Raw genomic sequence first — 21,710 nt, forward strand, 5'->3', positions numbered from 1 at the left:
CCAGCTGGGGGACCTCGGGGCCAGAGTGCCAGTGAGCCACAGCGCTTGGTCACATACTGCTCGCCCTGCCTACGACGATGTGCTTTCTCCTTGTCCAACTGGTAGACTCCTAGTCGACTTCAGGACCCAGCTGTAGCACTTGCTCGCTGTAGGAAGGAACGGGCTTCTCCCTTCCCTGTGTCATGCTCTGCCCAGACTGTTAACACTCACTGCTCTGCAAGTATCTGAGGTCAGTGGAGTCTAAGCTGCCAATGCAGGATTTTGAGCTTCTTAAGGGCTGGGCGGGTGTCCTGTCCAGCACTATAGCCCCATCACCTGACCCAAACAAAATGGCTTTGGAATGAATGAAGAACAGGCTGGTAACCAGAGTCTTTAAATCCTGCAGAAGGGTTTTCTCTAAGGAAGGAGGAAGGCCTCACCACGGCCAGCACTGAGCGCTTCCTCGAGACGGGTGTCCTGTTTTTCTGTTTGTTTGTTTGTTTGTTTTTTGGTCTGCGGGCCCTGCCACAATAGCAGGGAAGACGGCATTGTTTTTTTCTGGCTGCTTTGGCTGGCCTCAGGTTGAGGTTGCAGAAACTGTAACAGGCGGGGGCTACATTATATACATTCTGATTTAATAGTTTCCAATCTGGCAAGGTTTGAAGGACCCAGCCCGGCCCCCTGCTGAGGGCTGCCTCCCCCTCCTTAGTGCCAGGGCCTGGAATTTCAGCCCTAGAGCCATCTTCTCTTCCCTCCCCACCAGACGTTTTTTTTTAAATGCAGATTTGTGTTGAGTCTGGGGCTCCGTGACCCCCCCCCCCTTGTGTCCCCAGGATGGGGCGCCCCCAGTTCTACAAGTACGAGTTCGGTGCCTGCACGGATGGCCTAACCTCGCTGGAAAAGTACTCGGAGCAGCTCAAGGACATGGTGACCTTCCACCTGGGCTGCAGCTTCTTCCCGGAAGAGGCCTCGGAGAAGGTGGGGCTCCCTGGAAGACACCCAGAAGGCCACGGCCACGTGTGTGCCTACAAGGTGAGGACACAATCCACAAGGACAGAGGGACTTGGAAACACGGGTCGCCCTGTGTTTTTCTGTGGGAGAAACACGGGCACAGGAGGCTGGTGACCTAAGCTCTGGCCCCCGCTCGGCCACTTTCTGGCTAAGCAACGCAGGACGAGCAGTGAACCCTCTCTGAGCTTATTTCTTCATCTGGAAAGTGGGGCCACCAGCTCCTCGCTCCCGCCCACCTCTGGGACGGCCGTGGGCACCTGGTATGGCCTTGAGGGGTGAATCGAGCCCTTTCAGCAGCTCGTTGTGGCTGTGTACGCCAAACCCGTTCCCACTTTCTCTGGCTCCTTTAACTCAGGGCATCTCACCGAGGTTTTTCTAAATCCTGCCTGGCCCAAACTTCCTGGCATCAGCGAGAATGTGCCTGGCTGGGTAAATGCCCAGGGATTTATGGCAGAGCCTCGGCCAGGCCATTAGCTGCTGGGCCATGTCTCTGTCAGAAAAGCTGGGTCATGTTCTTGGCCAGAAGTGGCCGCGGGTGGTCAGCAACGCAGTGTAGCCGCCTCTCCTGGGCTGTGCCCCCCACCCCCACCCCTTGTTAGGGGCTCCCTCCTTACTGTGTTGCTGAGGTTCGACTCCGGCCGCTGCTTGTCATGGAGAAAGAACGAGGTTCCCTCATCCCACTGACCCCTTCGGGACATTCATGTGAAGTCCGCGAAGGCACCCTGCCGGATTGATGGTCAGCCAGCATCAGCATCTTTATGGAAGACTCAGCTTGGGCTGAGCCCTGGGCTCTGGACTTTATTTTAGAGCTCGCTGGTCTGGGCTCCCGCCAGAGAGGCCCAGGCTGTCTCTGATGAAAACAAAGGCTGCCCACAGTGCCTGCTGCTTTTCATGTGTGAAAAATGTGCCCGGCTGGTTTTCTTGATGGTAGGGAAGCCTGGGGGAAGAACCCAGCAGCTGGCAGGGGCCGGGGGCAGAGTCTGGCCCCAGAGAGCCCCTCCACGAGGAGCAGGTAAGAGCTGGGTGGGCCTCAGCTGAGGCAGGAGGGGTGAGGCAGCGCCCCGGGGGGGTCTGGGCACAGGTCCCCCTCTGCCGCGTGGACTCATGAAGCTGAGGACACCCCAGCGCCTCTTGCAAGGGTCCCGCTCCCCTGGGTTCCTCCGCCTCGACGCTCCCAGAGGTCTGGCCCCTGTGAGGTCCGTGGAGCAAATTCAGAGGGTCCATGAAATTGGATGAAAAGAAAATGTGACATTTATATTTTCATCATCACAAACTGAAACTGAGCATTTCCTTCCATTGTAAATACGGGCAACAGACGGCGGTCCTATCGGCAGGCTCGGGCGCTGCCCAAAGCGATCACAGACATTCTCGTGCCACATTCGGGTTCTTTCGGTAGGTCAGAAATATCTTCCATGTTGATTACTACTTCAAAGTTGTCACGGTCCATCTGTCACCTTGTTTCTTAAGAAACACGCATACTGCTGTCGCAATTTTATACATATATATATATGATATCTACATCTGCAGTGTAATTGGTTTCCTTTGTCATCCTATGCACGTCCTTTCCTGTGGGTAAAAACACTACTCTGATGGGGCTCGGTAGCTGCGCTGGACAGCGGAAGGGGGTCAGGGCGCATACCCAGTTAGGGTTCTGTTCCAGACCGAGAATCACCAGCAAACTTCCTGATCTGTATGTTGCATGAAAGTTAGAAGCTACATTTTTATAAGAGCTACTTGGTCCTCCTACCTACATTATTCATGGCCTCGAACCCTCGAGACTCAGGGCCGTGTGATCTGTGTGAAGTTTATCTTATTTTTTAACTTTTTTTTTTTTTTTACTTGATTTCTTGGCAGACGACAGTGCCTTGCGCCACCACGGATGGCTTTTGCTGCCCCCTGGTGGTCACCATGATGCCTAGCCCCAAGGACAGGCTGGAAAAGCTGGTGCAGGCCAGTTGCTCCATGGGCGAGCAAGGACGACCCATTCATATCGGTGCCCCAGGCAGTGTTCACTCTTGTCCATGATTCTGACAGCTGCCCTTGGACTTCGGCCCGAGAAGACCGGAACTTTGTCCTCCCGCAGCCGTATTAGGGCTGGGTTTACAGATGTCCCTCAGGTTGCAAAGACACTGCCCTTGGCAGAATAGCCACCCCTTAGCTCCTGTGGACTGCAGGTGAACCTGGGGTGAGGGAAGCAGGAGGCGGAGGGTGGCCGCAGGGCTGTTTGTCTTGCGCTGAGCTCAGGGCAGCCTCTCACCTACTGCTCGGCAGCACATTCGGGCAGGATGTGTCTCCATTCCGGACGCTGACTTGAACTGAAACCCGTTGATCCCCAGCTCCTGAGCTTAACCTGAGAGTGAATGAGCAGATCCACGGCCGGGAGCTGCCCAGGCCCTGCGGAGCCTCTGAGGGCCCGCTGAGAGCTTGGGGTTGGGCCTCGGGGGCGAGTCAGCGTTCAGGGTAACTGGACTTGCTCAGCTGTGCAGCAGACAGGATCAGACAAAGCCTGGCATTCTGTAAAAATGCGATCGGCGCATGCCGCCTTTCTCAAGGAACGATGATCTGATCTCAGGACGACACACAACAAAGCGCCTGCTGAGTAACGTTCTCATGAGTAACAGCATCTTTGCTGTCCTCATGAGCACTTCGTGGCTGGCCGGGGACAGGGACGCTGTTGACGGTCAAGCAACAGAGTGTCGGTCTGTGTTATGTAACTCAGTCTACACCAAGATAAACTCAAAAACGCTTCATTAGCAACCCGTACGATGAAGGTGTTGGGCTAAATGCACCCAAGACTCCTCCAGCAATCGCATGGGGGGAGATTCCGTTCCCCTCAAAGCGGACGAGAAGTCAGCAAGCACCCTGAGACGCTCAGTCCCGACTCCTTTTCTCCTCCCCATCCTCCTAGGACAAGAGTTCCTCCCAGGAAAAGAACCGTCGACCAACCCACGTGTTCAGCGTGGACGGTGGCCCCCAGGGCAGGACCCCATGGGATTCGTTGTCTCTTTCTATCTGCAGAGCTGTTGGGAATCAGAGATCTTTCCAGACCTGACTCTGGGGATCCTGTAGCATGCCAGCCAAGAGAGGTCCCGGTGTTCTGGCCTTCTCCGCTGACCGGTCTCGAAGCCATCAGCGCCTGCAGTACGTCCGGGCCTGAGAAGGTGGTCGCTCCAACCCAGGGTGGACTCTCATTCTTGAAATTACGGTGCAGTGATTTGAGGGATAAAGTCAGATAACGTAGACTTATAGTCCACAGCAAAGGTGCCTCCGGCTTTTCTTTTTTCATTCCATGACTGGGTCTCGCAAGAGCAGCTCGTCTTGTCTTTCGACTCAAATACGTATTGATTAAATGTAGTTCTCCCTCCAGAAGGCTCGCAGCCCATTCTAAGAGCCAATATTTATAGTGATCTTTTGAGACATTTTGGAGGTTTGGAGGTGTAGCTTCAAAAGCCAAGGTGAAGGCAAACAACACAACTAAACACGCCATTTCACGAGATCGTTGCAAGCAATATTGTCAGTACATTTTTTCAAAAGCCTAGGGTGATATTACAATGAAAAGACACACGAGGGCACCCTAACCAGCCCACAGTAAGGCAGGGAAGTGAGAAAAACATTAAAAATAATAATTATTGTAGCCCATTGTTGTAGACGCTGGGGAATTGTAGCCTCACTTGCACTACAAATCAAAGAATTTGTTTCAAAGGCATTCATGGAAGTTTAGCTATCAGAATGACCTCATAAAAAGGAAAAGATAATTTCTAATATGGTAATGAGACATAAATACCAAGACCGAATTATTTGTTTACATAACATAAGTGTATTGAGCACCTACTGCGTGCCAGGTACGGGCCCATATCTTGGGAATAAATGCTGCACGAGACAAGATGGAGTTCTCAGGGAGCTCGTGGTCATTTCTGAGTGTATGTGCACGCACCCCCCCACACACACAGTGGACACACCCACACACACCCCCACACACGCAGTAGCACGGTGGCCTCATCCCTCCCCTGCCCCAGGCGCCGGAAATGCCCTGCGAAGAGGTCTCACTGCCCAGGGCATCCCAGCGCACTCCAGCCCTTTAGTTCCGACCTGAGACGGCATATTTGATCGTCAATGAGAACAAATGACAACCCTGAATCTCTCTAATTTACAACTTCAACATCTAAACTTCTATCAGCAGTAGATTCATTGCTACACACCTCACACACTGATGGGGTGAATTCCCGTGTCATACTCTGAGCCGACTGTTCTGATGCACACCTGGCTTCCGAGTGACCGATGTCAGGTGCTGTCCACAACGCAGGAAAACAGTGATCGCATTCATCAAAACCCCTAATCCTTCCCCTTAAACATACTGTCTGGAAGTTCATCGGCATGCTTTCTGCATCTGTCAGTAGGCTTTCCTTCTGAAGTGTTGATGCCTTTGGCTTTCTGTTGAATCTGAGACATTTTATTCTTTTGTGTGTGTGTGATCTCCAAGATGTCATTTACTCATTCACGTCTAGATTTACTGAGACCTTTTATATGCAAGGCACTATGTGGGACCCTGAGATGAACAGGCAGTGGTCCCCGGTCCCCAGGAACACACAGCTGAGTGGGGGCGGAGGACTCAAGGATAAGACACTGGAAAAAGCAGAAGATGTAAATTAAGCATCGTGAGTACTAAGCACCTGATGGGCCAGGCCCAAGGACACAGAAGGAGTGTGATACGGTACCTGGGTCGATAGTGCAAACCATCATTTATCCAGGGCTTAAACTGGAGCAGGCGCTTTGCTAACTAAACACGTTTGTGTGCATTTTCCAGTTTAGTTCTGGCAGCCACGTGAGGCGTTATCATTATTTTATAGTCGAGGGCACAGTTGCATCTCAGACTCAAGCGTGTTTGCTGTGCTCAAGCCATGTGCTTAATAACTCTGCTAGAGTGCTTGCCCGTAATCTGGCAGGGGAGAGTTTTTTAAAGAACAAAATGAGCACCAACCAAAGCAAGATATAAGTGCTGTGAGACAAACAGAAGCTATGCTCCGAGAGAGCACTCCCTTAACAAAGCCGACGTGTGCCGCGCAGTAAAGCCAGACGGCTCGGTGCATCGTAAGAGTTCAGTAAGTACTTTCTGACATCCACGGGGTCACATTAATGGAACCTCCCAGAGGCCCGCGGTAGCTGCGGCTTCTTTTCCCACACCCACCTCATCTTCACGCCCCTGACAACTCAAGGCACCTGTTTAAGTAGAACTTGGTTTAGCCGTAAGCCGGCTTGCTCTGACCTGGTGCCAACAAGCTGTTGGCAGAGTCGGTGATGCGTGGTGCCATCTTGTCCCTCGACAGGGGGCTGGAAGAGAATGGCCCGGGTGTAACAAAGTGGGCGGGCTCAGTCCCTCTCGCTGTGGGTTTTAGAGACGCCACTGGCTTTCACCAGTGCACCAGGTTGCCCAGTTATGGCTGCCCTGAAGGATAGGGAGGCTCGGGGCGGGGGGGAGGGGTAGTCTCGCCCCCGAGGGAATTCCGGAGGTCCATCTCACTTCCCAAGATCCTTTGCACCACAGCATCACATCAGCCTCAGCCGCTCAGAAGATCAGAGAGCTGGAGTCTATAATCGCTGTAGACCCAGGTAAGAACCAAAGCATTCGCACCGTAATGGCCTGGAGAAGTCCATCACTGACGTAATGTTCCGTGAAAAAGGCAGCATAAAACCGTATCTACGGTATGATTTTTGTAAATGTCCATACTGTGCGTGAATCCCAAAAAGGCGAGGAGTAAATGCACCAAAACCGATGTTGACGACCTCCGGGCAGCGGGATTATGGGTGATTTTGTTTCCTTCTTTGTTTCTTTTCCCCCTTCAAATTTTTCAGCAACAAACATGTGAGGGAGTTTGGAAGGCAAGCTTATTAGTTGGACGCGTTACCAGAACTACAGCGAGTTTGGGAAGGTAAGAAAAAAGAGACTGGTCCCTTGGTAGTCACGTGCCACCATTTAAACATCATCCGTGCATTTAATAATGGCCGTAATCGTCCCTTTTTGTGCCACGTCCCTGAAATTGGGCATAGAACAGTTCTTGCATGGGGGGGCTGTGGTAGGGGCAGGAGCCGGATTTCTACTCCTTGGGGAACCCTGATCGGGCAGGACCCTGCAGCGACAGCCCCACAGCAGCTTGCAGCCAACACGTATATTGAATCTCAGAGGTGGGACAGCCCTGCTGTGGCCCGTGAAGCCCTGGGACAGCGCTAGTGGGATCCCTGAGGAGTCTGCAGGTTCCCATTAGGGGGTTTACTGACAGCCAGTCCAGGGGCTCTTGGCTTCCTGCCGCAGCTTCATCTCAAGTGGCCAGCAGAGGGCGCCATTGCGCATGGGTGTTTTTGGATTTTGTTTTGTTTCATTTTGTTTTTTCTGACAACGGCTCACAGAGAATTAAGGTGTGGACTTCACAGCCTCTCTCCACTTCAGTTTCCTCATCAGTATAATAGGAGTAATAACAATATACCTCTCTCAGGGCCAAAATAGCTAATAAGAATAATAGCTATCATATACTGAGTTTTACTCTAGGCCACACATGTGTTAAAAGCATTCACATGTTTAGCCCTATTAATTTCTCCCAACGACCCTATGAGGCAGCTATTATTAATTTAACAGATGATGAACCTGAGGCAGATGAGGCTGAGAAACTTGCCCAAGTCCACATAGTAGATAAACAGGGAGAACTCAGAACACCGCCTGCCGACCCCAGCGTCCAAGGTTGATCAGTGTTGGGTAAATTAGAATCTGCGTCTGAATGGTATGTCACAGTCTCTCCCAGGCAGTTAAAAGGTGCTCTGGCCTCTCCGGACTCACAACCCCTTTCCCCTGCTGCCCCATCTCACGGGCTGTGATTTCTATACTTGGGGTGCTCTTCGCACCTTGACCGCCTGGAGAAGTCATATGTGGCCTCCCAGATGGCCTGCTGGACACCTGTTTCCCAAACAGATACCTGGATCGATGGTGGCGGGGCCCCTGTGGAGAGCAGAGGTGTGAGGCCAACCTAGGGCAGTCCACTCTCCAGGCCAGACGCCCGGGACCCAGACAGAGCTGATCGTGGTGACACTGGGGTAGAGGACAGGGCCTGGGTGGGGCCACCGAGCAGACAGCCTGGGTGCCCTTTTGTGTTGGCTAACACTGGGGCCTGCAACCTGACAGTACGGACCGGCCTGAAAACTCTCTGCTCTTCCCCCGGGCCTGCGAGCAAAGAGGGGTCTGCAGTAACAAAACTTCCTGTGAAATCATGGGACGTAGCTTTTGCTTTTCTGTTTGACTGTTAGGGGTTTCATTCATTCATTTACTCATTCATTCATTCATTCTGCAGAAAATATGGCTTCACTAGCATATAGACATACGTAAATTTGGGACCTATCCCCCCACCCCACCCCAGCATATGCACCTGTTAGGATGTATGTATATAGAGAGGTGAATGCTCACGGCTGTGTATACATAGAGTCTCTTAATAATTGATCTCCTTGGTGGATATTTCAAAAAATTTCTGCAGTACTTTCTCTCTCACAAACGTTCTGACCCACACTGACTGCTCCCTCGCGCAACACAAGGGTCATGAGGGAAGATGAATTACTGACTCTGCCATTACCTCAGATAAAAAACTGACTGAGAAGGAAATTTACTGCAGACACGGTGCACCCATGGCTTAATAAACATGACCCGAGGGCTTGTCCGCAGCACCCCCTTCGGTAGCTGTGCGGACCGCGTGCCGAGGCTTGACGTAGGGGGCTCAGCGTAGAGGGAGATTCATGGCTGTCCAGATATGCCAGCATCATCTGTTAAGAAACGTCTTTAATCTTCCAGAATCGCAGATGCTTTTGATTCCTGCTGTATTAAATAAGCAGATAAAAGATTGACGGCAATGGACTGAGCATTACTCACTGAGCATAATAATAGAGCCACTCAGTCATTTTTGAGAGGACATTGGCTCACATTTGGGGTACCTGGAGAAAATAAAGGTTTATCATGATGATGTTTGCACTAATGATGAAATCATCATAAATATACGGACTATTTTAAACTTGACAAAATTCTCTCCTCTCTTTTGCTGTTCACCACATCCTCTGAAACAGGTTACAGTCCAATATTTTTCTTTAAAAATGTTATTTTTTTTCCCCTTTGGTCAACAGCAACTCGTGTTCATTGTAGAAACATCAGAAAACATATGAAAGTAAAGAGGCAATAAAAATTATCAGCATCCCATCACAATTAGCCACTATTAGCAGTTTTATGTTTGCCCTTCGAGTCTTTTTCTTCAGGCTTGAAACTACAAGATTGAAACAAACAACAACAAAATACATATATATACACATATGAATCATACTGTGATCCGATTTTAGAGCTTGATTTTTTTTCACTTTTCGAATATAGCATAAACATCCTTCCATGCCATTAAATAGTCTTCTACAACATCCTTTTTAATGTTTGTTTGCATAGAATTCAATGTTACCAATGTTCCGCCGAGCGCATTAACATCCTACTGTTTGACACTAGACACAATGCTGCAGTGAACGTTCTCGTGACTGTGTGTGTGCAGACTCACGAGCGCTTTATTCGGATAAGTTTCTAGACGTGGATTGCTGGCTCCGGTGGAACGCACAAATCTAAGTGACGAATCACTCTCCGGACTAGTGTTCCAGTGTCCACACCCGCTGGCAGCGTGCGAGGGCCGTTTCCACGTCGCCGTCCTCCCCCTGGACCACCCCCATGTCCCACCTGGGAAAACAGGTTCAGAGCAATTAAGGATGAGGCCAAGGTCACACAGCCACAATGTGCCAACACTTGGACTTAAATATAAGGCTCCAGCTTCTAAATCTGGAAATTTTCCTCCCTACCAAGAGTACAAACCCTGGGTTCCTTCGTATTCTCCAAGCACCTCAAATGCAGGCTGACACCCTCTCATGCCCCTTAGGGCCACTCTCAGTTCAACCACAGCCAGGGTGGAGGCTCTGAGTCACATCCTGCTTGTGCGCAGATGCTCTGAGCTGACCCGATTAGGGATAAAGGCGCAGTGGTGTGTTAGCAGAGTCGGGAGGCTGTGCTGCCCAGGTGGGACTGGTCGGCCGCCACCGGTGGCATCGATTGCAGATGCTGCTGGCGCCCTGCCAGGACCCCGGCTGTGGCGGGCACTTCCCAGCACAACGGTTCCCCACCCGAGGTTGGGGTCTGTTCCTCTGTCAGAGCAGGACGGCCCAGGCGTGCAGAGGGGTTAGCGCCCCAGTGGGCAACCTTTGCCCAGCAGGGGACGGGAGCCAGTGAATAAGTGCCCAGTCTCCCTGTGCCCTGGAAGGACCATCCTCGGAGGTGTCCCCCTCCGTTTCCTAGAGGATCTCAAGCAGGACCGAGCCCCAGGTGCCTCCGGAGTTTACCTGCTCACTCCCACGTGCTTCCGTGCCTTCTCTGCCTTTCCTGGCTCACTTCCTCCAACTGATGACTTGTCTCCTGGGCTCCCTTTTCACTGAAATCTCTGTCCCTAAGCCCTTGTCTTAGGGTCTTCCTTTGGGGAGTCCCCAACTAAGACAGCGCTTACGTCTCTTCCTTTGTCTGCGTGCCTTGTATTTAGGCTTTGCCAAACTGCTGTAACAAATTAAGCTCAATGAACGTGCTTTGCTCAAATGTAGTAGAAGTATTTGCCTCTCACGCAACAGGCCAGGGTGGGGATTTCCAGGGCGAGTGTGTGAGTTCAGCAGGAAGGGGGATCCACTCCGCCCAGTCACTCAGGGACCTGGCAGCTCTGCCATCACCCCCATGAGACCTCCAAGGGGTGCCAGTTGTCAACATCCCAGCCCCCAAGAAAAGGAAGACCTTGGGGGAGTGCACCGGAGGTATGTGGCCAGGCCTGGAGGTTACACACGGCAGTCGCTACCTCTAGCAGGCCCGTTCGACCGCTCTGACTGTTGCCTAGACAGAGCCTGGTCTTATGGCCACGGCTGACTGGAAGAGGCTGGGGAGCCATTCCCCTGGCTCCCCTTCACTACTCGGAGTCGGGGAAGAGAGCACAGTCTGGCGAATGGTTAGCCATTTCCGGCACGTCCTTCAAATCCACCTCCGAAATAAAAGCGAACAAACAAAAAATCAAACCACCGTTTCCGTAAGTTTCCACGTGAAACACAATTACGTGACTTTGTGATTTGATTTTATTTTCTCGTAATTCTAGGCAGCAGGGGGTTTGGGCACCTGTTCCATGAAGACGAGCTGCTGAGGGCCGCTCTGTCGCTGTCCCACGCCCGCTCGGTGCTCGTCACCGCCGGGTCCCCCATGCATGTCAAACACGAGCCTCCGGAGGAGACGGACGGCCCGCCGGGAGCCATGGCCCTGGCCGCCTTCCTGCAGGCCTTGGAGGAGGACGTCTCCATGGCGGTCGACCAGAGAGCCTTGAGTTTGTTCGAGAAGCTTGTGGAAGAGGCTCTTGAGCAAGGTGAGCAGTGGGATGGGGGGCGGGGGGGCGGGGGGAGTCGGCGTTCGAGGACCCGCCATGCGCCTGTCCCGGGGCGTTTTCTTTGGTATTAACAACATTGTCCCCATTTATAGATGAAGAGACTGAGGCTCTGAGAGGTCCAGGGCATCTACGCAGGTGGGAATGGTGGGCTGGAGCTGGAACCCAGGTCCACCAGGCCTCATAGTCCGTGTACCCGCTGCCTTCCCTATAAGACGCGGGATGACCTACAAAGGACTCTTAGCAACCCAGGACATCCCTGATCGCCCAGAGTTGGAGGTGGGGTGGTTGGGAACAGAGCGGGTGAGACGCTCAGACAGCGGCATCCCATGCGGCCCTGATGTGCAGGTGTGCGCCAGGCTGCCCAGACCCCTGGAGCGTCCAGGTGGGCCTTGGAGCTGTGAGCGATGCTGATGAGAGGCTAAGATACGGGGATCGTCTCGGGTCCTCTCCGCGCCTCCCTCCTGCAGGTGCTGAACCTGGTGAATCTCACCTGCTTCCCAGCACCTGTCTCTCTGTGTCCCTCAAAATGCATTCTTCGGGAAGTATTTTTTTTTTCCTTTTAGCCTCTAAAACGGGCTTCAACCCCCCAGAAAGCCTACCCTCAAGCAACAGTAATGTTGGAAGTTTCAAAAAGTTTTGTCTGAACATACGGAATCCATATCACGTGACAAATGTGTGTTGAGCACCTACTATGTGCCAGGCACTATTTTTGGCTCTTAAGATCCACCAGTGAACAAAACTGACTACAACCCTGCCCTCGCCGAGCGCATATTCTAATGGAGTATGACAGACAATGTACAGCACAGGACAAAGGGGAAGTACAGAGCCCGGGTGGGGGGCCGCTATTTCAAACAAGGTGGTCAGAGGAGGCCTCATGGAGAAGGTGCCGCTTGAGCCAAGAGTTCAAGTTAGTGAAGGAGCGAGGCCAGACCTGGTTGGAGGAAGTGTGTCCCAGGCTGTGACAATGGCCGGGGCCGAAGCCGTTAGGTAGCGTAGGGACCCGGCAGGTGTAAGAGAGGGGAGTGGCCAGCTGACTGGCCTGGAGCGGATGAAGAGCCGAGCAGCTGGACAGGAGGACAGAGAGGCCACAGAGGCCAGACCGGGAAGGGCCTTGAGGGAACCGTGAGTACCTGGACTTTTCTTCGGGGTGACATGGGAAGCCGTGAGACCACTGCGTGGAGCAGGGCCGCGTACTGGCTGAGGGTTTAAGGGATCACCTGGGTAGCTGTAGGGACGAGGGCAGAAACAGGAGACCGGCCGGGTCACTGCGGCAGGAGGCGCGGGCGGCCGAGCGTGCGTGGTGCCCTGGGGCACGTCCCTTTGCCCGCCCTCCCCATCCCTCACTGTGATTTCAGCCGCAGCTGGGGTGAAAGTTCCGAGTCACACTGACCTGACCGTCCCCGCCATGGCCAATGTTTTGCAGAGTTTCTCCAAAGTTTGAAAAACTACTCAGCCCAGAGGTTTGCGGGCTACTGCCTCCAGGGCCTCCTCAGCCAGCGGGGGACAGGAGCTGGTCCCCTGCTCCCGTCTTTTGGAGATACTCAAGTCCTGATGGAACGGAGACCCCATTGCCTAGAGAGTGACCTTGAAAATGCACATACCGCCTATTGGCTTTTCCTCCTCTCGTCCCCCCTTTCCCCGTTCCCTCCCGACGCCTCCTGAAATCATCTCCCAGATGAACCGGCTGCAGCCACATCTTTGTCTCAGACTTAGGGACCCGGGGGAACCCAGACAGATGGATGGTACAGGTGGAGGTTGTGAGGAGCAGCCGAACAGTCTCTGCTTTGAAGATAGAGTCACGATTTTTGGTTATGGGGAAGATGGGGGGTCAGCGTTTCACGGGTACAGAGTTTCTGTTAGGGAAGATGTAAAGGTTCCCAGAGATGGATGAGGCGGCCAGTCAAACAATGTAAATGTGCTTAATGCTTAGTGTGCCGGAGCACTGTCCACCTAAAAACGGAGAAGATGGCGAATTTCACGGTATGTGTATTTTACCCCAATTACAGTTTTAAAGAGTGTGGGTTTGAGCCTGGGTAAGTGAAAGCCTGAGCTACCTACGCGGCACACGAGTAGAGACGTCGAGGAGGGAGCAAGATCGACGAGTCGCGTTCAGGAGGCCGTCTGGGCTGCGGAGATTGATTGGAGAGCAGTTGGCACATCGACGGCTTTTAATAAAAGCCAGGACACTGGATGAGATCAAGAGGGAACGAGTAGGGACGGACGAGAGGCCCTGGGTGGCTCTACAGAGAGAGGCGGAGGATGAGGAGGGGAGTCTGCAGGGAGGCGGAGAAGGCACAGCCCCGAGGACGGAGGAAAACCGAGGGGCCGTGTGGTCGTCAAGGAGAGGGGGCGGCCACCTGCGCCCAGCACCACCAGCAGGCCGGCGATCGTCCCCACGTAACCGCCGGTTTGGCGGGTGTGTTTAGCCGCCCGTGTTCCCAGAAGTCGCCCTGGCGTCCTGCTCGCCCGCTGGCCTGGAGCTCAGGCCCCGGGCTCGCCCACACGGTGGCTCGGCACGTGTCATTTGCGGTGTTGGATTTTACGGAACTCTGACTGTGTGGGGCCGAAGAAAGTGAAAGCGATCTGACCTTTTCGTGGAAATGGTGTCCGTTCTTTTTATGACTGAAATCCGGGAAGTGTTTACAGAAGGAAAAGCTCCGTCGCTTCTCCCCTGTCGCGTATAAATCGCCCACGTGGACGGTTGGTTCCGTGCGGCTCCGTGTGGGATCCCGTCTGGCCCGGCCTTCCTTTCCCAAGGCTTTTGCCACCACGTGCAGCCCCCTTGGGGGTAGGTGATGTTCCCCGCCCTGTTAGGCTCCCTGTTTGGGGTGGGAATGGTATCGCGACACTGACCTGCGGACTTGGCTCTGCCCGAGTGACGTAGCATCTCTGAGCCTCAGTTTTCCTCCTCCATAAAACGGGGATCACCATCGTTCGTATCACACAGAACCGCGAAAATCGAATGAGGGCGTGCATGTCACGTGCTTAGCAGAGGGCTGGCTGGCTGTCACCGTGTGCACCTAAATGCGTCCCCAGCAATCATAACGACAGTGGCCCAGAGCAGGCCTCTGTTCACCTGGTGCCGTGGCAACTGCGTGGGGCATATTCGTGACACCTATCGGTGCCCACGACGTCGGCGACACCAGCCCGATGCCACCCCCACTCTCCACCAACCCGGGGTTCACTCAGGACTAAGAGCGAACTAAAGCATCCTCTGGGTCGAAGTCTTGGCTTATTTAACAGAGTATTCTACGGGTAAATGCCATTCAGTAGTAGCAATGATCATTTCCAAAGAAGCTTTTGAAAAAACCAACGTGAATTCCCGAAACGCAGTGCTAGAGCTGATGTGTCTACCCTTTGCCTTTCGTTTCAAGGCGTTCCGAGGACACGGATCCCAGTTCTGACTTACCAAGGTGGATCGGCAAGAGCTGCTCAGGAGTTTCTCTGCAAAGAGAGGGACCCCAAGTCTCCTAGGTAAGGGTCTCCCCTCCCAGTTGAAAGTGGGTGCTGATGGAAAAGCCCACCTGCCATGACCTGACAGCAAGGCTCCTGCACACCTGGACTCTCCAGGAGGGACAAAGCCAGGAGCCCAGGGGTTCTGATGGGCTGGACCAACCAGTGAGACAGGGGCGTATCCAGGTGTGTACTGGGGGCTTCGCAGAGGGTCTCTGCAAGTGGCAAGTCCCTGGGAGATGACATGTCTTTTTTAGTAAAGGGAGGAGATAGGAAAATTATTTAAAAAAAAAAAAAAACTAAACTAAAACTAGCAGTTTCTCAAACTGGATCATGACCCATGAGAAAGTAATGAAATCATTTTGGTGGAGGGTAACCAGCACCTCTTGAAAATGAAATACTATATATCTTGTATAGTAATGGCAAGTGCTCGCGCACACGCATGTGTGTGTCTGTGTACAAGTGTGAATTTTTTACTATCGTGGTCAAACATTTTGAAAAACACTTCTTTATTTTATGTAGGGTGTATTTCGGATCTTACAAATTTTAATACCGTGTTTGGCAAAGTTTTCTGATAACAATCCAGAGTGATACATTTTTTATTGCAGGCCACACAGACACATAACTGAATCAGAAGTTTTAAAAAACGATATTTACTCTTGCCATGTGCAATGTACTCTGATATTTTCTATTCCAGTCTATTCTAGTCCACTCTATTCTAGTCTGCTTTCATCTGCTTTTCAGCAAATGCTGGCCTGTGAAATAAATCTGTTTTATAACCCACTAACACATATCCACTTAGAATTTAAAACACCATTTTGCTAGGCCTGGAAGCCAGAGCTATATTGCAGCTCACAGCAGAATCAGGCGTTTATAATGAGGACCCCAAGTCACCACCAAGGAGAAGTTTGACCGTGAATCTGATATGCCATTTAAAGCTACAAGAATGTGTGTGGCACATATTAGAAACATTTATATTTCCTGGATAGTTGGTATACCGACAATGCTCCGGCTCTTTGGGGAGCAGCTAGAAAATTCTCTTGGGTGGGACCCAGGTGCCAGATAATACAGGTGTTGCTCCATTTGCTTAGGGGAGGGAGGTGAGCCAGATCTGGCCGTGGGGAGACAGGGTTCCTCTCTCTTTGGAGAAGATGCATTAACTTTGCCCAGGGAGCAGCTTCCCAGGAGTGAATTACTTCCCATAGTAGCAGAATGGACCCAAATGGACCCTTCTGGCCTAAAAAAAACACATCAATCCACCTTCACAAGGTATGCCACTGAGTTCTCTTGGGGGGAAGGTCCAGAAACAGAAAGCAGAATGACAGTTGAGGAGGACTGGAGCCAGGGCAGCGGGGGGTTAGTGTTCTTCTTCCAGGTCAGAGGGCGTGTCGATCTCATCTGCAACTCTTGTGCTAAACTGATTCTCATCACCATCGATGTAGGTGTAGAGGACGCTCGGGGTCAAAGCACCTTCCTTCTGCTGACTCTGCTCCTCCGCGGCTACCTTTCCTGCACTGGGCATGTCGTCTCAGGGTTGTGTTCCAACACCTGCTCGGCGGCCTTCTTGTCCAGGCCTTCGTGATGCCCCCGCGTCGAGCACAGCCAAAGGACGTGGACAGGCATGGAGGTTTTGTCTTTAAAACACACGTGCAGAGAAAGCATTCTGAAGATTTGTCGTTGCTGTAGTGAAGTATACGCAACGTAAAAATGACCGTTTTCGCCATTTTTAAGTGCGCGGTTCTGTGTCATTAGGTGCATACACACTGCTGTTCAGTCAGCACCACCGTCAACTTGTTCATCTTCCCAAACCGAAACTCTGTGCCCATTAAGCCCTAACCCGCCCCGCCCTCCCCGATCCCCCCAGCTCTCAGCCCCTGTCAGCTACCATTCTACTTTCGGTCTCTATAAATTTGGCTGTTCCAGGTCTCTCATGTAAGTGGAGTCATACAGTGTTTGTCCTTGTGTGCCCGGCTTATGTCATTTAGCATAATGTCCTCGAGATTCATCCACGCTGTACCACGTGTCAGAAAGTCCCTCCCTTTTCAGGCTGAGTCACGCTGCATCGCAAGTACGTACATGTGTACGTTTCGCTTATCTGTTCGTCCGTTGGCGGACGCTTGGGTTGGGTCCCCCTTTTGCCCATTGTGAAAAATGTTGCTATGACTGTGGGTGTATAAACATCTCTTTGACACCCAGCATTCAATTCTTGGGGGCACGTACCCAGAAGTGGAATTGCTGGATCATATGGTGATTCTATTTTAATTTTTTTTTCCCAATAACTAGCTCATAATTTTGCACAGTAGAGTTAAGATGTCGAAGAACTCCATCATGGGGGCGAGGTTTAGAGAGAGATAAAAATACAATTTTCATGTCCTTAAATTGGATCATCGCAACAATACCTCCTAACAATAATAAAAAGTGGCATAGAATAGTCATAATGGCCACCACGACCACTAATGCTTCCTGAGCGCTGAGCAGGTGCGGGGCTCCAATTGAGGCACCCCTAAGGCGTTTTCTCACTTAACCCTCTGGACACTGCAGGAAACAGGTGCTGTAGTTAGGTCACCCGACAGATGCAGAAAGTGAAGCTCAGAGAAAGAAGTTAAGGGACTTGCCCAAGGCCGGTGGCACGAGGTCGGCTTCCACAGCCTGCATTCTCGCTGCCGGGCCTCTGTGCCCTCCTCCTCCTCCTCTCTCTCTCTCTGTCTGAAGAATATCGTGTGGCCGATTCGTTTGTTTCCTATTTCAATTCTTGTTTAGTCTCTTTGTGTCTGCAAACCAAACAGGGTCCCGGAAGAGGGCGGCAGTGGGCCAGTGGCGACCGACACTCAAACCACTGGGTGCTGGCTCCGCCCGCTGGTCACCGGCCGCCCCGGCGGGCCACCAGCAGCGTCCGCCACGGAGCCCTTGACCGTCAGCCTTCCTACTCCCACAAGCCTCTGACTCTAACAAATTGCTAAAGATCCTGGTGTCGTTTCTTAAAATGCTCCAACAGACCGGCCCCTGGCACAGTCGCTGTCACCGAGTAGACGTCCGGCCAAGTTCTACAGGAACGAAGGAACCAAAGACAGAATCGAGCGTCCTTCGCGCATACGCGGCGGGCGTGAGCCTTCGGCAGGGCAGCCACGCGCTCTGTAAGGACCCCGGGCCCTCGCTTCCCAGTAGATTCAACCATCTGGTGACGGCAATTACTACAACGTGAGGAAAGTGAACATCAAACGCTTGGTCGACCCCATCGACGATCTCTTCCTCGCAGCGCAGAAGATTCCTGGCATCTCGTCAACGGGTAAGCAAGGGGCGCCCAGCGTTCGACAGGAACGTGTCAGCACTAAACGCCTTTTGACTGGCTGTTGAACACAGGACAGGAACGAGTTCTATGGGCACCGTTGTTTTCCGGCCCTTTGTTTATTATGTTCCGTGTGTACAATAATGACATTGAGAAATCCCACAAGCAAGAAAGGCAAATGACAGTTAACCAAGCATATTCCATTTGCCTAACTCGAAAATACTAAAACTAATGGCAAAATAATAATAAAATCAAGTCGTGGCATATTATTTTTCTCACATAGGATGAATGTATGTATGTATCATCTTATGAAGCATATTAATTTTCTAAATATACCTTAAAGATGATTAGTGCAACATTTCGATTGCTGATGATATAATAGCGTGATCGTGTCTATACAGAATTTTGTGGTTTTCAAAGCAGTTTCACATCCATTGTATTGTTTAAGCCTCTTTAAAACCCTGTGAGGCAGGTCAGACAGGTATAGTGTCCAAAAATGAGGCTTCGGGGGTCTTCTTGAGGTTGCCTAGCTAATTAGTGTTGCTGAGAGAATTAGGAGCAGAGCCCAGACCCCCCAGGACCCTGCTTGGTATGCTTTTCGTGGAATCTATGAATTTCTGAAGGGCTTGACATAATTCCTAAGGCCTTCCTCCCCCGGGGGTGGGTAGGTATCAGACCCCGGAGTCATTAAGGCATGTTTGCCATGCAGTGTTTACTTGTTTTCTTCAGACCATTTCCCAGACTCATTAGTTGCCTTAGGCTTTTAAGATTTTGAGGAGACAATGAAAGTCTTCCGGGCTGAGGATAAATTATCTGCAAATTGTCCTGGTCTTTCCCAGAAGAGCCTTTGGGTGTGGTACCCACAGTGCAGTTGGTCTCGCGCTTCCTGTCTCTCTAGGCTGGGCGGGAGACATGCTGGGGGGCGGGGGAGGAGGAGAGGGTCTCTGCGTCCAGAGGAGCTATGGGAAGGAGCTACTCTTCTGCCCAACAGACCCCCAATCTGTGCTTATCTTCCCCCGGGTGAGACCCCCAAGATCCCAGAGGAAGCAGGTGGAGCTGGCCGTCTGCACCTGCAGACTGCCTCCTTGGTGGACCCTCGGACACCCGAGCCCCTTCTGTGGCTTCCCGCACCGCCCTGCCCAGCAGGGCTACCGTCTGCATGTCCTTTCTCTGTGCTCTGTTAACGTCCTATTCCTCGGCGTCCCCAGACGGCTGCCGTGTTGTGCCGTGTCATGCATGGAGCACGCAGATGAGAACCAAGACACACATGTCCCACTTATTACCCAAGTCCTGCCCCTGCCAGAGACTCTGTAAGACCACGGACAGGACTGGCCTGAGAAGTGAACAGAATGAAATTCATAAAATGGGAAAGAGCGGAGGTAGAAACAGACAAAATCCCAGAGTGAGGTGGCGCGGTTATTTTCCTTCATCGAGTGGGCTGCCCTGGAGCTAGAAAACTTCTGAGAAAAATCCTCAGGGCGTGGACCTTGGCGGTTCACAATTGTTTGATTCTCTGCGCCGAGTCCAGGTCTCTGATGCTCAGAGTGGGTCAGCTCCAGCTCCCCTCTGCACCATCTTACAGTGAGTGCTAACCTGTGGCAGCATTTCCCACACACCCCAAGCCTTTGTAGAAACGGATGCAAAAACTGTCATACAGCCTACGCATGGCATGGTGACGTTTTGGGCAACACGGACCACGTACAGCTGTGGTCCCGTAAGATCGATTACAAGGGAGCTGTAAGATTACAAGGCAGCTGAAAAATTCCTATCGCCTAGTGACATCGTAGCTGTCCTCACGTCAGTGTGATGCACCAGTCACACGTTTGGGGCGATGCCGCTGTAAGCAAACCTACTGCACCGCCTGTCACATTAGGGTACAGCACGTGCGATTGTGTACAGTGAGTGCTACTTGATGGTGACAAATGACTGTGATTGCTCTAAGCATTTACTGGTCTATGTTTTTATTATTGTTTTAGCGTGTCCTCTTTCTTCTTACATATATAAAAAAAAAAGTTTGCTGCGAAACAGAACGCCATGTTATGCCAGCAGCAGCCTCCTATGTCACGGTTCGCGTGTCTCTGGATGGCATCATTTTAGCTTGCGCTTGATTTAATCTCGTGCCATTTTGTCCACTGCTAATGCTGCCAGTAAGAGGCCGTGTTGAGTGACCTGGAAACGAAATTAACGGTGATTAAGGAAAATTAACGGTGAAAATCGGTGGTGATGATCACTCGCCGGTCAGGCCTGTCTCCTTCCGCCTGTTACCATCTGGATCATTAACCGAGTAACAGAAGCCGTTACAGGATCCGCCGCATTAGAGGCAGGGAGACCAACGAAAACTTGAGAACGACTTGTATCAGGTGTGGAGATGATCCTGACTCTGGATACGCCTAGGCTAACATGTGTGTTTGTGTCTTTGTTTTTAACAAAAAAATGTTTAAAAAGTAAAAAAAAAAAAAAAAAATTAAACATTTTAAAAATAGAAGAAGAGCTTATAGAATAAGGATATAAAGAAAGCATTTGTACAGCCGTATAATGTATAAGTGTTATTATAAAAGAGTTGAAAGTTTATAGAAATTAAAAAGTTTTTGAAGTAAAAAAGCCACAATAAGCTAAGGCGAATTTATTATTGAAGAAAGAAAAACGTTTTTTATGCATCGAGTGCACCCCAAGTGCACCCCAAGTGCACGGCGTGAGGGGGTGCCCTCTGCGTCGCACACGCTCACCTGTCACTCGCTGGCTCACCCAGAGCCGCGTCCAGCCCCGCGGGCTCCCCGCCATGCCCTGCGGAGGCAATGACCTCGGGATGGGCAAAGGCCCACACGGCTGTGCCATTTTCATCTCGCATGCCGTGTGTTTACTGCGTGCCTTTTCTGTGTTCAGATACACAGATACTACTGTGTTACAGGTGCTACAGCATTCCGCACAGTGACACGCTGTGCGGACGTGTAGCCCAGGAGCGATCGGCTGCACCGTAGAGCCCGGGCGTGTAGTAGGTTATCGCATCTCGGTCTGTGCGACTACGCTGCTCCGAGAGGTTCGCGTAACGACAAAATCACATGCCGATGCGTTTCTCAGAGGTATCCTTGTTGAATGACGCATGGCTGTTCAACCGTTCTCGGGCTCGGGAGGCCTGGCCCTCTGCCCTTGAGGCTCTTGGACAGCCACCTCGAGCGATCGGTTATCTTGAGGCAGCTGCCGCCATCTTCCAGAGGCAGATTCCACTGACCTCTAGTCTGCAGAATCCTCCAGAAATGCCTGGACACAGGACCAGATGGAGTTAAAAGGGTACAGGCTGCGGGGCATGTCAGCTTTTTATCATCTTCCTCCTGCAAGGGTGGAGGTGCCTGCTAATTATTTTCAGCTGGTTCACCTCTCTGGCACACCCCCTTCGTTTCACCAATGGATTAAATAACTTCTAACATTTACTTATTCCAACATACCTTTTCTAGCATGTATTATGCTACTTAACAGACCCTCTGCTGATGATGCTCGGATTGGCCTTCGGACTCCGTTCTCTT

At 51.7% G+C, this 21,710-nt stretch overlaps 1 protein-coding gene across 1 annotated transcript in view; it reads left to right on the forward strand.

Annotated features, from left to right (window-relative positions):
• The window catches only part of DGLUCY (D-glutamate cyclase), a 58,221-nt gene that overhangs the window by 26,905 nt on the left and 9,606 nt on the right, over nucleotides 1-21,710 (forward strand). The window contains 9 exon segments of the mRNA XM_036239552.1: nucleotides 813-1,011; nucleotides 2,845-2,992; nucleotides 4,009-4,131; nucleotides 6,384-6,457; nucleotides 6,459-6,597; nucleotides 11,169-11,429; nucleotides 14,825-14,924; nucleotides 16,904-16,925; nucleotides 18,069-18,189. Coding sequence (XP_036095445.1) covers nucleotides 813-1,011; nucleotides 2,845-2,992; nucleotides 4,009-4,131; nucleotides 6,384-6,457; nucleotides 6,459-6,597; nucleotides 11,169-11,429; nucleotides 14,825-14,924; nucleotides 16,904-16,925; nucleotides 18,069-18,189 — 1,187 coding nt within the window.

This window comes from Rousettus aegyptiacus, unplaced genomic scaffold (genome assembly GCF_014176215.1).
Source record: "Rousettus aegyptiacus isolate mRouAeg1 unplaced genomic scaffold, mRouAeg1.p scaffold_m13_p_3, whole genome shotgun sequence".
Lineage (NCBI taxonomy): Eukaryota > Metazoa > Chordata > Mammalia > Chiroptera > Pteropodidae > Rousettus > Rousettus aegyptiacus.